Consider the following 17,608-nt stretch of genomic DNA (forward strand, 5'->3'; position numbering starts at 1 on the left):
CGAAATGGTTAAACATCACCAAATCAATAAATTTAATAATTTATCAATACGAATTTGAACAATGGTTATAGGACCTCGTACATCTTAAATAAATAAATAAAAAATCCTGGTTAAGGAGCATATCACAAAACATACCCAAAAGGAAGAAAACTAAATGAAATCACTCCAGTTTAGCGAGATGGTAGATACATAAGCATAAGATTTAGAAGACCCAGAGGAGATTGAGACTTTAATATATCTCCCCGAAGATGAGTAAAGATCTGGATCTATCCATAATGGAGCAATTAATCCTCTCATGTCAAATATTTCAAAGAATAGCACCAACTGCATTGTGCCAATGTTTCTGCTATGGGACCTAGCAGTAGTGACAAAGACCAATATTATGTCGCTATACTTGTTATTTTATTTTTTACTTTTTTGAAAGAGATCATCCATTAAGACGGGTACGTAAGGAACATACAAAAAGGAGGCTCAAACGAAAGCACTCCAGTTGAGAGAAATGGTAGAAATGGTAGCAATATCATAATTACAAAAAGAGAGATGATTTTGATACCGTAATTACAAAAAGAGGCTCAAACGGAAGCACTCCAGTTGTCATACTTATTAAAACCGTAATTCATGGATAGGAATTATTATAGCGAGATTTCTCAATGATATAAAATTTACATAAAGACTTCTCCAATCTCAAAAATTATAAGATTGATAGTTTTATTCAATAGGTTAAATATTCAAAGGACAAAACTGTAGATGGGTGATATTTTTTAAAAAAGTATTGCAATAATAGCATTTAAATGGGAAACAACAGCAAGAAAATGGCTCTTTCTTCTTTTATTCCTCCACTACTGCACGAGCTGGCAAATATTAATGGAGCTTCATACTTTTCATCCTGGGAAAACCAAAAGAACAAGAAATATTGGGTTAAATTCAAACTCAATTAATGCTTATGAGTTAGTATTTTTCTTAAAACATGTTAAATACAAGCTGGCTATATATTTTTTTTTGTTTTTTTTTATTTTTTAGAATCGATGTCGTGTGGTTTTCGCCGGTAGATAGATCTAGGGCTCGTTGCGTAGATTGAGCAATAATGTGACTAACGTGTGGCTTGAACTTGAGGTCTTAAGGTTCCAAGCACTTCCTACTACGTCATTTACCAGAGAACAAGCTCGGTAGAGATTATGAACCGATGATTAGGTAGGGTTTCTCCCATAGAATAAGACTGCATTGTTCAATTGTTTCCCCAAGGACCATATTTTCTTTCTTAATATACGTGATTAATTAATTAATACCCATCATCATTTAATTCTAAATCACCTAATCAGTTGAAAATAGGGCCAAGTAGGAGGTAAAGTACGGATGTTCTTGAATATAAGCTACAACTTTAATTTGTACCACATCAAATGGTTTGTTTTTTTAAGAGATATCGGAACCATTTCATTAAAGTATGCAAGAAACATATCAAAAGAGGCCATGTAAAAAGTACTTCAATTAAGCGAAATGAAAGAGATATCATAACGTCCAAATTAAGATGGTTGCAAAAATAAAAGGGTTAACTAATTTAAGTATTTCAAATCTTCTTTAGCTAAATGAGAGTTATTATTGTGAGAGACATAAAAATAGACCTTTCTTTTTTAGTTCAACAATAGGTCATAGGACTCGAACCTCCAATATTATTAAAGAAATATGAGAAGTTGAACTATAATTATGTTCGCTACAAAAATTAAATATTATTAAAGAAATATGAGAAGTTGAACTATAATTATGTTCGCTACATAAATTAATTAAACTTGACTCGCACTATAAAGGTGTGTTCTTTTATAAATTTTTATTCTTGATTGAGTGAAATAAGTTACACAAGTTCATACTTTACTTTATTACCGCCAAAAACCATATAAAAAAAAAGGAAAAACTATAAAGTCTCACATTGGTTAGGGAAGAGAATGATCCATGATATATAAAAGAAGACAATTATTATGAGACGTTTTGAATGAAACCAAAAACAAAGTAGTGAGAGATATATCCAAAACGGACAATATCATACAATTATGAAGATACTCGAGGTACTTGAGGTACCGTTATCCTTAACATATATATTACCTCTTTTTCATCATTCGTCAAGTGTCACGAGCACCTCGAGAAGTTCGATAGGGGAAAGGAACATCACCAGATTCAATATGCTTGACATCCTCCACAAGACGCTGATAGTGCCTCTTCACTTCCTCTTCAGTTTTATCACCAATGGCCTTTGCAACATTCACCCATCGATTAGGCGTGTCTTGATCATATACTGCCAAAGCCTTTTCAAACGCCTTGTTTTGCTTTGCAGTCCATGTACCAGACTCATAAGCAGACATTGAAGCCATTGGTAATGATAAAATTTGACAATGAAATTAGCTCAGAGAAAACACAAAAGAAAGCTTCAATGGGTTTGAAGTGGAGAGAAAAGAAATGGGTTAATAAAGAGAACTCATGAAAGGTATTTATAGGGAGGAGCTCAGAGGGGATATTGCCAATTGGCAAAGGGAATTCTTTGGCATTTGGAAGGGAATTTTAATGATTTTGTGTTTTTAAACCACAAGTTGTAGTATATATAGGGACAAAAGACAACACAATTGGAGATGGGAATTAGTATCTTCGAAGCGTTTTCCTTTTTCTTCCTAAAAATAATAGGAAAATTTTGACCAAATGACCTTGGGTCTTGTAGTTGTATTATAATATAATGATGTTTTGAAGAAAAATATATGATTAGAAATTAGAAGGGTTAAGGACAACGGTTCTCCAAATATCTCTACAATGGTATATATGATATTGTCCGTTTTAGAATCTTCACGGGTTTGCTTTTGATTTCACCCAAAACGTCTCATACCAATGGAGATAATTGTCTTTATTTATATACCATATGGATCATGTTCTTCCCTAGCCACTCACAAATCCAACAAGAACATTTAGCAAATTCATCCCAAGTTTCAGTTATCCATGAAATGAAGATTTAGTTTTTTTTATTTAATAAATGTAGAATAGAGAATTGAAAAAGATGAAGCATACAAAAGATAGAGGTCCATTGGAATGGCATATCTATAGTTATTGAGAATTTCAACTAGAATGAGATGCTTGAAAGATAAGAATTTCTATGCTTCTCTCCCACCACAAAGATCAAATAAATATTTTTGAAAATGGGATACTCGTGGTAATACTACTACTCCAAACATTCTTAAAATAATTACATTTGAGAATATTGAGCCAAAAATGCTACGAGCTTGAAACCTCGAGCCTAAAGGGCCTTCGAGCTGTTATTGAAGGTCATGACATTGGTTTGAGGTGTAACTCAAAGTTTGGAGCGCCATAGCACTGACTTGGAAGGGTACAGTGATATAACAATTTAAAAAGACGAAGGAAAGACCCTTTCAATGAAATAGTTTTTCCTTTAAAAAAGAACACGAAGGAATGAAAGACAAATTTTGTTCATAGCGCCAGGGTACTATCGCCATAATTTCGAAGACCTTTCTTGACCGTGTTTATTAAGTAAGCGACACTGATATTAAAGGAAAAGGTTGGCAATTCTTTTTAAGTGGGTGTGGTGTAGCGAGGGCTTCGTTTGTGCAGCAAAAAGGAGAGAATGTGTGAACATTCACTGTTAAGAGTTTTGTGAGCTCTGTGGAGTGATTCGTGAGCTTTGAGTGGAGAGAAAAGTAAGAGAAATCATTCTTGAGCGGTTACAAACTCTTGTACTATTTTTTCTTGACATGTTAGATCTACAATGGTAGAGCAGAGAAAACTGAACGTAGCTCACTTTGGGTAAATCCGTATAAACTTGTTTTTTATCTCTCTTCACTATCTTGAGTTATCATCGCTCTTATTGCTCAGAAATTTTAGGTTTAGTTTTATCTATTTTGTTAAGTTGCAAGTTTCGATTAATTTAATTTCACTGTTATTGGAACCAAAACTTGATATGAGATTGGACCCTTGTGTTTGATAAATATAGTTATATCCCTGACAATTAAAACATTAATAGATTCTGGAGAGAGACTAGCTAATGATTAAAATAGATGGTATTTTGCTTCCTTGGTAATGTTAATAGTCGCTCACCAACATGAGCTTAGCTCAGTAGTAATTGACATCCGTTTCTGGTTATGAGTTTGAATCTTTCATACCCTCATTTGTTGTACTAAAAAAAACATTAATAGTTCATCCGAAAGGTGGTATACTTTACTCCATTTGAGTAGAAATTAATTGATTTATATACGAGAGAACTTTTTTGCATCATATATGATTGGGAGAATTAAGTCACATTCACATTATATTCTCTACCTATAAAAGATAGGGGCACAACTTCATAAAGTATAAGGGTTAGACTAAATATCTGTTGGAATATTGTATAGGCCTAGCTTGGGGAAACAAAGGCATCGGGATCCTTAAAAGTTAGGGTTATTGTCCTGCCATTGCTTTAATTTACTGCTGCGACTTGCCTTAGGGCAGTCCCCAAATCCAATGGGGAATATCTTTGTCCTCACACTTTAGTCTATTTATTTCAACATATGGAATCCAAAATATTTATTGGGTATATTGTTAAAGATCTCACATTGAAGAGAAAGTGGACTTTATAAAGGTTTATAATAAACATAGATAACCTCTCTCATTGTCAATTGATTTTGAGATGAAATCCTAGGAATATTAATATGGTATCAATGAGGATCCGGTTAAGATCGAGAGTCAATTTCATCAAAATCCTTCCTTTTTTGACGTTACTAGTCAGAAACACGTGTGATTCACGAAAAATTTCATAGTTTTATTTTAGAGTTTAAAAGTATACAAATTAATTAAACAATTAAAAATTTTACTCAATTTGGCTTTTTTCTCTCATTGTTTTTATCTCACCAACATATTATTCTCCACTTATGACGTTGTAGTAAATCTCACCACCCAAATTTATTGACTAAAAAAATTGAGAAACATTGTTACTTAAAAATTTTTCATGAGTGAAATACACCAACAAAGAATAAATAATTTAACACATTTCTTAAATTTTCACCATTTTTTTCATAAAAATAACAATTTCTAAAAGAAATAAAACTTTATGTTGATTTCTTATTTGAGTCATTGAAAAGAAAGTAAATATGTCATTTTTGAGTTTTTTCTAATAAATTACTTATTGTATGTAATAAGTCTTCTATAAAAAGTAACAATTATTCACGTTGCATTATAATTAAAAGAAAAATTAAAAATTGAAGGTTCAAACAATCTAACTAAAATATGAAAAAAAAAATCAAGACATAAGGAAACATTCGAATGAAAAAAACAGAAAGAGTTACCAAACTTTTCAACTTTTCAACTTATTAAATATAATTATAAATAAGCCATAACTTTTTTTAATGTTTTTTTTTTCCGAAACATCAACTTTTTTTTAAATTAATTTATAGAAATAAAACTTTACACATTTTAATTATGTGAAATTTTATTATTAATTATAATTAAAAACAACTATAATTTTTTCAATTAATATTATAGAAACAAAGAGACAAAACTTGACCTACCCTACCTTAATTTTTAATATTATCTTAACTCTTTATTTTTACTCAATAATTAATAGTTCTTTTGATGATTCAATAATTAATGAAAAAATTAATTTGAGAAAAAAAATAATTGACAAAATAATATAGAGGGTGTGTATTAATTGGAGGAACCTGGATGAGAGAGACACATCTATAGACAATAGATTAGAGAGAGATTTGTATTTAGAAATCAAAATTGCCCTAATAATAGTGAAAATTTTTGAAATAGAAAGGATAAAATTAACGTAAAAGTTTTATTTTGTGCATTTTTCTTTTTTCTCGAAAGCTCTTGATCACATTTTATATTACCAACCTATGTTCTTAATTTGCTATTTCTTTTCCTTAATTATTATCATTGTATTACATTTTAAGTTTGTTAATTTTTTAACGCTAAGTTCCTAAATTTGTTTATTCGTCCGTGAAAAATAAAGGCAATAATGAGAAGGAAACCCTAAAAAAAACTCTCTCTAGTTCAATTTGATAAAGTTGGTGGGGATAACAAATTTATTTTTTTGCTATAATTTTGTACAAATATTTCTGAGCATAACACATAAATCAAAAGTTTTACTTTCTAAAAATAAATAAATAAAAATAAAACTCATAATTATCCCAATTATCCAACCATGAGAACAATTTTTTCTATCGTATTGACATCTCAACACAATGCAATCTACAATTTGTTTCAATTTGAACAATGATAAATTCTGAAAAAGCTAACTGTTACCATCGACTCAGCCACTGATCCCACCTTGATGTGATTGAGGATTAATTTCTTTAGTACATCTCTTTTCACTATCAATTCTTCTCTCAGTCATCCATACGTACATTGTAGTTGTCATTGCTAAAGAAGGAAAATAATCGTCATACTTTCACACGAACTGGAAATATTTTCCTTCTGTTTCATCTACAACCTCTTGATTCTTTTGTTGTCATGAGAAAGGAGAGGACAAATATTTATATAGAAGAAGTATAGAACCAAAGGGAAGTATAGAGGAAGATGAAAGGATTCGGGAATGACAATATGTCATATGTTTAAATTTATAATTATGTACAATTAATTTACCCTTTCAACTTCCACACATCCATTTGTAACGCCGCAATCAGCTATTATTAGCATATTAAACACGATCTTACTTGGAGTTAAAAAAAACATTAACTTCTTACCAAAAGTATCAAAGAAAATCAAAAAAAGGCAAAATGGGGCATATCAAATAAACATTTATTCATAATAATTATAAGAAATTCAATAGTTTCATGTAAAATGACCAATTTGTCTCCAACTTAATATTCAAAAGTATAAGAAATGAAGGATAAAAACGACAAAAAAAAAAAAAAAGTTTCTCCAGATCTTGTCTTTTATATATACTATAGATTAACATTTCCTTAAATTGGAGTGCATTTCTCTAAACCACCCTTAATTGAAATTTACATCATAAATAATAAACTTTTGCAAGGAATCTCCTTCCAAATGACATTGATGGCTAAGGCCTTAGACACACCCCCTCCTATTAATGCTTAGAATCTTTAAGATCCCCAATTCCACCCTCCATTTTAAAGTAAACTTATAGAAGTGTTGCCGTCGGAATATTAACTTTAAGTTGGAAGATGATGGCTCATCTTTGACTTTCATCTCTCATATTATGTTCACATACGTGGTAATTCTTTTAGATTAGTTGAAGTCAAAAAAAAAAAAGAAATCTTTTAGATTAGTTTAAAATTTAAAAAAACAATGATTACAAATGTAGCCAACTATGGGAGCTCCCAAAAAAGATGATTCATTTTACGAATTGAGTAACTTTATTTGACGTAAAATGGTACGAGGTTAATAGACCATGTTTGCATAACTTAAGGTTAAGAATTAAGAAGTTGATTCTATATTTGATGTCTAAGGGACCGTTTGATAACCACCTAGGAATTTATTCCAAAGGCAAATATAATCTCAAGCTTGTGAATATTTCCCTTTAACATAATGACTTCCATTTCAAATCATAAACTATTATCGACCAAGACACAAAGGTTATCTAAAGAATTAGAAACCCATTTTCCTTAAATTCAGTTTTCTCTTGTATATAAAGTGGTTAAATTCTCTAACACTAGTCTGGAGTGTTGGGAATCATTGTAAAATAATTCTTTAGCCATAAGTTGTCCCACGTGGAAAAAGATTATCATCTCTTGAGAAGAGATTTTATAAGCTAAAGCCTTTTGGAGTGAACTTATAAACATGATTTGGGTTAATCCTAAATCATGGGTCTGTTCTGATAAGTGCAATTCTAGCAATACAACGATATATCACCGCGGTTGATTAAGCCATCTTCATTTTCAGCATCTAGAATGATTTGTTGATCAATTAGCCTTTAAAGTTAAGACCATCTGATTTTCCGAGTCAAGAGATCAGTCGTATTGGAAGTTTTGTTCCTTTGTTTGAAGAATATTTGTGACAAAATGAGAGTTCTTTTTCCGGATGAAGAGACTATTGTTGAAGAGTACGTGAGAAACATATTCAAGAGAGACTTTTAAACATCAACGAGATCGACGTAATGTCATAAAGATGACTCAAATGTCCAATAGGAATCGGTAATTCTAATATCATCTCAAAGAAGATTGACGGATTTGCAGCTGTCTTCTTTTTTTAAAAAAAAAGAGATATACCATTCATTAAGACAAGTATATAAAGAACATACAAAAAGGAGGTTCAAACGGAAACACTCCAATTGAGAGAAATGGTAGCTATATCGTAATTACAAAAGAGAGATGATTTTGATGACCAAGATAAGACTAGAATCTTGGAATCATCTCAAAGGTGTGCACAAGATCTTGATGAATCTGAGAAGATGCGATTGTTGCGCTCCATCCAAATGTTCCAAAGATACTCCAAAGAATATCTCTTCGATCTTTTAGGGTTTGCAGCCGTCTTTAAAAATGTGGTTGTTTTGTTCTTTCCATTCAAATACACATAGGATATAACTGAGCGTTTATCTTTAAGATGGCGATTATATTTTGAATTAAAAGCAATATCTCCCTAACCAAATAGAGAGTTCTTGGGTGACATATAACATTACAGTTAGTGCAACGTTTAAACAAATTAAAATACATGCAACATGGCTTTGTTAGTATATTAGACTAAGGACAAAACAAAAATTTTCAAAGGGGGAGGTAAAATTTACCTTTAAATTTTGTATATGTGTGATCTTTTAAATTTTGAAAGGAAGAACTTTAAAATTTTTAATATTTTTATATAGTTTTTTAAAACTAACGATGAACAAATAGAGGCAACTTCTTTCTTCTTTATTCCGCCCTTGAGTTACGTTAGACTTGTAAGAGTGTGACCTCGATTCCCATTTGATTAAATATACATGGAATACAAGACAAATCTCTCAATATATAGACCATGCATAATTCATAAATTGACCAACCAATTACTATATTAAGACATTTTAAAATATTAAGGTTAGAATTTAAAACCTATAACTTAAAAAAACAAAAATAAAAATGTCTCAACCCTTTGAATAATATTCATGTTGGAAGAGGACGGTAACCCAATAGTAAGCCTAATTAGGACACACAAATATATTAGGCACTTAATGAAAGGAAAGTGCAAGCAATCTGGGGATTTTGACCTTTTTTTATTTATTTAATAGATAATTGAATGTATTTAATGCATTATTCATTGGCAAACTTTTAAAAGGAACAAAATTGAAGATGGGTGCTACTAATTTTGGAAAATAAAACAGCAAGAAATCTTTTATTCCTTTTGATATTACAATTAAATTTAAATGGACACACAAAAGCAAGCAAAATGGTTGTTTTCTTCTTTTATTCTTCCAATACTGCATGAGCAGCTCAATGGATATTTCATGTTTTTCATCCTGAGAAAAACAAAAAGGAAGAAGAAAATATTGGGTTATGATATAATATTGCTGAGTAAAAATAAAAGGAATGTTTAATAAGAATAAGAGACAAATTTTTAAAGATATAATATTTTGGTTCAGGTAAGCTTTGATTCATTTTGGTTATTTTACTTTTAACTTTAGTTCATTTTTGTCCGTGCACTTTCAAAATGTTTATTTTGGTTCTTGTATTTTAAAAATTTTGATCTCTTAATTTTATTTTTAATCTCATTTTTTTTTATTATAATTTCAACCCAACACTACACTCAATATATTTATTGAAATGTAATTATAACTTTATATTAAAGGGCTTCTGTTAGGTATAGAATTTGTGTTCAAATTGTGAAAAAATAGGGATCAGAATGGTCGTTTTTTAAAAGTATGCAAAGACCAAAATAAACATTTTAAAAGTATTTATACTAAAATCAACCAAAGATAAAATTATAGGAACAAAAAGTATTTTAACCCGTAAAAAAATATGTACTTTTGTTGGATCGGAAGAGCCAAATTCTAAGGCAACACTTACCGTTTTTGTTTTTTACTTGAACCATGTAGCCATCAAGAATCCAACCCCAAGGGTTCGCTATATGAACATTTCTCTCTGTTCATATAAATACACAAGTTGTATATAAAGATATTTTTTTTTATTACTCACAAGTCGGCGGCCCTTTAGTTTTTTGTCCCTCTACCTAGGGTATGCGCCAATGGTGGCTAGAGAATTAAGTTGTGTATAAAGTCATTGGCTAGGGTTTCTCCATATAATAAGACTCCATTTCTTCTTTCGCAATATCAACTTTTCTTTATTTATAGATTGTCTAAATACTCATCATTGCTTCTTTTGATACCTCATACTTCAAGTAGAGAGAGCTTCAAAAAAAAGGAAAAAAAAATGACATTTTACATATCCCAGAGACTAAAACCATCATTTTCTTTTTAATTTCAATGATCAAATAGAAACTACTACATATATTACCTCTTTTTCGTCATCGGTCATTATCATAGCATCCACCGGAGCTCCGGTACGGGAAAGGAACTTCACCAGATTCAATATGCTTGACATCCTCTACAAGAAGCTGGTAGTGCCTCTTGACTTCCTCTTCAGTTTTGCCACCAATGGCGTTTGCAACATTCAGCCATCGTTGAGGTGTGTCTTCATCATACACTGCCAAAGCCCTTTCAAATGCCTTGTTTTGCATTGCACTCCATGCACCATCCGACCCATGAGCAGACATTGAAGCCATTGATAATGCTAAAGTTTGACAAGGAGATTAGCTCAAAGACAATACAAAAGAAAGCTTCAATGGGTTTGAAGTGGAGAGAAAAGAAATGGGTTAATAAAAAGATCTCAAATTTTGCAAGGAAAAGAATGATATGTGCCAAAGAACAGGCAGTGAATGCCCTTTATAAGGAGGAGGCTAGAGGTATTGCCAATTGGGCAAAGGGAATTCTTTTGCATGTGGAGGGGAATTTTAATGATTTGTGTCCTTACAAACCACAAGATTTTTAGTATATAAGGACAAAGACAACAATTGGAGATGGGGAATCAGTATCTTCCAAAGAGCTTTCCTTTTTCTTCCTTAAAAAGAAAATGGAATTTTTGAACAAATGGGTTTTGGTCTTGTAATTGTACTATAATGATCTTTTGAAGAAAAAAATATGATTAGAAATTATAACATAGTCAAATTCATCTTAAAGTTATCATGAAATATATTTTGTTTTGTTTTGCTTTTATTTGATAAATATAGGAAATAGAATTGAAAAAGTGAAGCGTACAAAAGATAGAGGTCCACCAGTAGGGTATCTGTGTCGTCATTAAGAATTTCAGCCAGAATGAGATGCTTAAAGATAAGAGTCTCTATCATTCTCTAAATGGTAGATGTTCAACCCTATAACTACAAAATCTATGTAGAAAGATGTGAGAAACATATACGAGGAGACTATAAAAAAGCTCTCCAGTTCAGAAAAATGGTAGAGATATCATAATTACATAAGAAGCGGGATTTTGAAAACCGATAAGAGAAGCAGTGCAGTTTTGATATGATATATTTGAGAATGGGATACTCATGGCAATGCTAGTATATTTTCCTTTCTTTTACAACATTAATATAGTCCTTCATAAAGGTTTGTATACTTTTGCTTCATTTGAAAACAACTTATTAATTTATATTCAAGGAAACTTTTTGCATTATATAATGATTGGGAGAATTAAATCATATTCACATTATATTCTCTACCCTTTTGGAAAAGAAAAGGACAACTTCCTTCATGAAGCATAGGCTTAGACTAAATATCTATTGGAATATATATAGACCTAGCTAGCCTTGGGCAAACAAAGGCATCAGGTTCACAAAAGTTCTGCCATTGCTTTACTGCTGCAACTTGGCCCTTAGAGCAGTCCCCAAGCCAATGGGGAATATCTTTGTCACACTTTAATTAGTCTAATTACTTCACCATATAGATTTTAAAATATTTGTTGGGCATATATGGTATTATTTTTATTTTATTTTTTCATATCTATGAGTGTCTGGATCAGCTTACAGACATCTCGACTAATCTTACGGAACAACTGTTTGACCTTACTACATTTGGTTATCAAGAAAGCTCATAGGATATTAAATCCTTAAGTAGGTAGCCACCATAGTTATTGTTTAAGTAGTTAAAACGATTAGAGCATGTGTTGATCGATTCAAGTCGGAGAGTCTTACAACTATGACTTGTTGAATCGAAATATATATATAGATATTATTAAAATGAATTGCTTCAAATTAAAGTATACAAAAAGTTGAATGAAAAGCTACTTGAAAAAAAAATCATTCCAACAACTACACTAATTAAGTCAAATGAAATCACAGATTACTTGTGAATTGGCCTTTTTTGGGACATAATAATTAACCCACTTTTTGGTTCAAAATTTTCACTCCTACCTTCTATTGAGAGAAAATATAGGGTTTAAATTACCAATTTTATTTAGTTTCAATTTTGTTCAATTTTACCGGATTCAATTTGATTCTTATGGTTTGGTCAAATCTCACATATTGTTTGTGTCGTTACTGTGTTGACTGCATGATACACTTTCTATTTACATGGCAACAGTTTAATATTTTGTTATTTGGTTTGTGTGTTAGGTGACTTTAAATGAAGTTTAAGAAGGCTGAGATAGAAAATATGGAAAAATGAGTGAATTTTTAGTAGGTAAAAAACAGTTGAAAAGGACCATTCGGGAGGTTTAACCAAGACCAAATTAGTTATTTACGACTTTACTTTGAAACTATTTTTTTTTTTTTGGGGAAAAAAGGCACCAATTCATTGAACAAGGAATATGAGAAACATACCTCAAAGGAGGAGAAAACTCTCCAATTAAGAGAAATGGTAAAGATGTCATAATTTATATTAAAAAAAAAAGGAGATGTTTTTGGATCAAGAAGAAGCTGCTATTTTAATTTAATGTCGTCCCGAAGCTAATTTATAGGTCTACTTATATCCATGAAGTATCGATTATTCGCTTTGAACTTTCTTTATGACTTAAAAAATATTCCTTATCAAGATGAACATCATCAAAGAAGAACAAGAAGACTATCAAATTAGAAGACAACGACAACTAACGTCATGTTATGATAATGAAATTTGCTTGGAGAATGAATGAGAGTCATTTTTATAAGGATGGATTGGGAAGCCACAGCCTTGGTTGAAAATTATATCAAATAAACTTTTGCAAGGAATCTCCTTCAAATGGCATTGAATCTTTGAGATCCTCAATTTTTCACCCTCCATTTCAAAGTAGTATATAGAGTGTGGTCCTCGAATATAATATTTACTTCAACTTGGAAGATGGTGGCTTATCTTTGACTTTTCATTTTCTCGTATTGTGCTCACATACGTGTGTTGTGTTTGTAAAGTGAATGCAAACAAAGTCTCACATTAACTATGGAAGGGAATGAGCATGGATAATATATAAGAAAGGACAATTATCTTCATTGGTATGAGGTCTTTTGGATGAAACTAAAAGTAAAGTCGTGAGGATTATGCCCAAAGCGAACAACATCATACCATTGTGGAGATACTTGGGGTACCTTTGTCATGAGTCCAGATCGGTACCTCGAGTTGGTAGTCGGGCTCCGAACATTACTACCACGACGAATATCGACCCGAGCCCAAAGAAGATCACATCATAAAATTAAATACTAGGCAAGGATTTTAACTTACCATTCTTAAATAAAATGTCTTAACTACTCGTAGAAAAGGAAGAGTAACAAAATCGAAGGGGGCTTTTCAAAAAAAACAAAAAACAAAAAACAAAATTGAAGGGAGAAAAAGAGAAAAATTAGCCTGGTTAAAGAGATATAAAATATTAGGCATTGAATGGAAGGAAATTGCTAGCAATCTTGGAGGGGGTTTTTTTTTTTTTTTTTGAGTAAGAAGGATTTCAACCTTCCAAAAATAAAGTGTCGTAGCTCAAGGAGAGTACAGCGTATTAAATCTGCTACTGAAATATTTTACTGATTATAATCTCATAGTTACAATTTGTTTTTATGCCTTGTACATAATTATTAACCTTTTGCAACACAACAAAGGCTAGCATGTGGGGATTTGAAATTCCAATTTCAATGAAAAGAGTAATATTATTACCACTAAGATGTGTTCGTGTTGGAATTTAATCTTATTCATGGATAGGAGTTAATATACAAAACACATCTCCAATTCCAAAAATTCGTAACGTTAATGATTTTGATTTAATAGACAATTGAATGTATTTAATGCACTATTCATTGGCAAACTTTTCTAAGTAACAAAATTGAAGATGGGGCTAAAAGAGTATAGTTCAACGGTACCTCACATGTTGTAAATCTGAAGATGATGCTGCTTATGGAAAATAACATAGCAATAATTTTTTTTATTTCTTTTATTACAATTACATTTAAAACTTAAAGGGGCACACAAAAGCAAGCAAAATGGTTATTTTCTTCTTTTTATTATTCCAATACTGCATGAGCTGAGCTCGCTCAGTGGATCTTCATGTTTCTCATCCTGAGAAAAACAAAGGAAGAAGAGGAAAATATTGGGTGATGATATATATAATATTGCTGAATAAAAATGAAAGTAATGTTTACTAACATGAACAATAAGAGCCAGAGCCAAATTCTGAGGCAATTCATGCAGCTTTTGTTTTTCCTTTTTCCTTTTTAAGCCCCTAGTAGGCATAGGGTCCATACCGTACATATACAAATAGTCATTGTTTGATTGAAGTTACGTTCCATGTGGTTTGAATCCAAGACTTTAAAAATATTTTTTGAAGCCCTAAGTCCACCCAAATTGTCCTTTGGAGACTACCGCTTTTGTTTTTTCTTGAAACATATAGTCATAAGTTTACAGATTCCATTCCCAAAAGGGTCTTTATTCATTTTTTTTTTAAGATACCAGATAATTAATTAAGAAGTACGTGAGGAACATACAAAAGGGAGGCTACATGAAAGCACTGTAGAAATATCGTAATTTGAAAGAGGAGTGTGGAGGAACAATTAGAAACTTTGATATCCTAAGGGGTCTCTATTCATTGATAATGACACTCCTCTGCTCATATAAATACAAGTTGTATATAAAGTCGTCAGCTTGTTGGCTAGAGAATTAAGAGCCAATGGTTGGCTAGGTTTTATCTCCACAGAACAAGATCCCATTTCTTGTTTCCCAAGTCCAACTTTTCTCATATAATAGATTGTCTAAATACTCATCATTTCTTCTCTTGAAGCCTCATGGACCCAAGGATCAGATAGGTAACTTTTAAAATTTCAGGACTAAACTAAAAGTTATACTCAAACTTTGACGGGTCTTGATTTTAGAACTTAAAAATCAAATAGAAACTAAATTTTAAGTAATACAGAGAGTCTGTTTAGTAACGTTTCTATTTTTTATTTTTCGTTTCCAAATTTATTAAGAATCCTAAATTCTTTTTTTTTTCCAAAAAGATACCGACCATTTCAAGAAATATAATCGTTTGACAACTATTTGTATTTCTTGTGTTTCTCATTTTTTTAGAAATAGTCTCAAAATTGTATAGAAATTTTATGAACAACAAAAACAAAATTCTTGTTCTTATTCCCACTTCAAACTTGTTCCAAAACATGAATGAAAACATTGTTTTGTCATTCTTGAATCTATGGTGGTTGCATGCAATTCAATTTTTCTTCGTTAAAAATATAAACTGGAGCCAACCAGAACATAGCTCAGCGAGTTAAAACACATGTATCCAAAAAAAATTTAAATTAACCAGAATAACGGAAACGTTGCAAAATGGGCCCATAGCATTCTCCTGAGTATATTACCTGTTTTTGTCATTGGCCATTGTCACATACGCCTGTAGGGGAAAGAAACTTCACCAAACTCAATATGCTTGACATCCTCCACAAGAAGTTGGTAGTGCCTCTTGACTTCCTCTTCAGTTTTTTCACCAATTGCCTTTGCAACATTCAACCATCGCTGAGGTGTATCTTCATCATACACTGCCAAAGCCCTTTCAAACGCTTTGTTTTGCATTGCAGTCCATGAACCTGACCCATGAGCAGACATTGAAGCCATATATTGATAATATTGTCAAAAATAAAGACAAATACAAAGGAAAGCCTTCAAAGAACTCAGAGTTTGCAAGGAAAATATTTAGTGATATGTGCCAAAGAGCAGGCTGTGGGTGCTCTTTATAAGGAGGAGGCCCGAGGGTAGCATTGCCAATTGGGCAATGGGAAATCTTTTGCATTTGAAAGGGAATGTTGATGATTTGAATCTTTAGAAACCACAAGATGTGGTAAAGAACAAAAGACACATGACAATTGGAGAGGGAGAATCAAGATCCAATTCCAAAGAGTTTTTCTTTTACCTTCCTCGAAAGTGATGGCAAATTTTGAACAAATAAGTTTCGGTATTGTAATTGGTCGAGTATAGAAGCAATAGTTTTTCTTTTTTAACCAGATACTAGATACTATCTATGAAAAATATACAAAGTGGATGAAACTGTTAAGTATCCTACATTAAAAAGAAAAAGGACCTTACGTAGGTTTATAATAGATCTAGGCTACTTCTCTCATAGTCAACTGATTTTGAGATGGAACTCCATGAATATTAATATAAAACACTCTAATTAAGAGAAATAGCAAATATATCATATAGTTAGAAAAGAAAGTCGAGAAGTAAGAGTATGGCGATGTTTTGAAGAAAAATATAAAACTAGGAAATTGAAACATGATTATATTATAATGCATATCAAAGTTATGATGAAATGAGTAGAAAGACAGAGCAAGAAAAAGAGATCCATTCAAAAAGTGTATTTTTATAGTGAAGAAAATTTCAACGAGAATGAGATGCTTAAAGATAAGAGTTCCAATAATGATTTGGTAAAAGTCAGAGATTTCTACATCAACAGCAAGTTAATCATTCTCAAAGATAAGAGTTCCAATAATGATTTGGTAAAAGTCAGAGATTTCTACATCAACAGCAAGTTAATATATAATTTGAGAAGGTGGTGCTCTCATGACAACACTAGTCCCCATATCTTATAAAACAAATTAAAAATTTGTTAAGCTGAGTGTAAATAAACTGATTAAGCATCTATTTTTTACCAAAAATGCGTGAGTTCAAATCCCCACATCATATTGTATTAAAATAAAAATAATTAATACCTCCTACTTAAGTGACTATCCAATGAAATAAAAACTTTTTTTTTTTTGCTTCTTTTGCCATAATAATATAATCTTTCAAAAGGTTGTATACTTTATATGCTAAAAACTTTTTGCATTATATATATGATTGGAAGTATATATTTCATCACATTCACACAAATATTATATTCTCTTCCTAGAAAAGAGGTATAGGCTACACTAAATATCCATTGGAATATATAGGTAATTAAGGGTAGGGGGAAACAAGGGCATCAGGATCATAAAAGCTAGAATTGTCCTACCATGGCTTTAAGCTGCAACTTGCTCTAGGGCAGTCCCCAATCCTAAGGGCAATACCTTGTCACACTTGATGGTTTATTCTATTCACTTCTGTGAAGATCTAAAACTTGTTGGGACATATTTGGTATGATAAATATTTAAAGGGTTTCAAGTTTTAAGGCTATATATGGAATCTTATAAGAAAGGCAATTTGAAAAGAAAGAACCCTAATTGGTTAACTCAAATCAAAAAG

The 17,608-nt window shown here is 31.4% G+C and overlaps 3 protein-coding genes across 4 annotated transcripts; all 3 read right to left on the bottom strand.

The window, feature by feature from the left end:
• Positions 1 to 684: 684 nt before the first annotated feature.
• On the bottom strand, positions 685 to 2,523 carry LOC111007619 (protein RADIALIS-like 1). Its single transcript, XM_022280036.2, has 2 exons — positions 2,095 to 2,523; positions 685 to 886 (listed from the first exon to the last, which is right to left on the bottom strand). The coding sequence occupies exon 1, from the start codon at positions 2,358 to 2,360 to the stop codon at positions 2,112 to 2,114; it is 249 nt and encodes an 82-aa protein (XP_022135728.1). The 5' UTR covers positions 2,361 to 2,523; the 3' UTR covers positions 685 to 886; positions 2,095 to 2,111.
• A 6,665-nt stretch (positions 2,524 to 9,188) lies between these two features.
• On the bottom strand, positions 9,189 to 10,825 carry LOC111007855 (protein RADIALIS-like 1). 2 transcript variants are annotated; one of them, XR_002601046.2, is made up of 3 exons: positions 10,407 to 10,825; positions 9,960 to 10,300; positions 9,189 to 9,412 (listed from the first exon to the last, which is right to left on the bottom strand). XR_002601046.2 is itself a non-coding variant. In XM_022280380.2 (2 exons), exon 1 carries the CDS (start codon positions 10,672 to 10,674, stop codon positions 10,417 to 10,419), a length of 258 nt encoding a protein of 85 aa, XP_022136072.1. In that variant the 5' UTR covers positions 10,675 to 10,819; the 3' UTR covers positions 9,189 to 9,412; positions 10,407 to 10,416. The 2 variants fall into 2 exon arrangements, 1 of the variants encoding a protein (XP_022136072.1); XM_022280380.2 differs by lacking the exon at positions 9,960 to 10,300 and having other exon boundaries at positions 10,407 to 10,819.
• A 3,454-nt stretch (positions 10,826 to 14,279) lies between these two features.
• LOC111007851 (protein RADIALIS-like 1) lies at positions 14,280 to 16,098 on the bottom strand. Its single transcript, XM_022280375.2, has 2 exons — positions 15,751 to 16,098; positions 14,280 to 14,458 (listed from the first exon to the last, which is right to left on the bottom strand). The coding sequence occupies exon 1, from the start codon at positions 16,001 to 16,003 to the stop codon at positions 15,773 to 15,775; it is 231 nt and encodes a 76-aa protein (XP_022136067.1). The 5' UTR covers positions 16,004 to 16,098; the 3' UTR covers positions 14,280 to 14,458; positions 15,751 to 15,772.
• Between the last annotated feature and the right edge of the window lie 1,510 nt (positions 16,099 to 17,608).

Source organism: Momordica charantia (genome assembly GCF_013281855.1).
Source record: "Momordica charantia cultivar OHB3-1 chromosome 4 unlocalized genomic scaffold, Mcharantia_2.0 BLBB01000004.1, whole genome shotgun sequence".
Classification (NCBI taxonomy): Eukaryota; Viridiplantae; Streptophyta; class Magnoliopsida; order Cucurbitales; family Cucurbitaceae; genus Momordica; species Momordica charantia.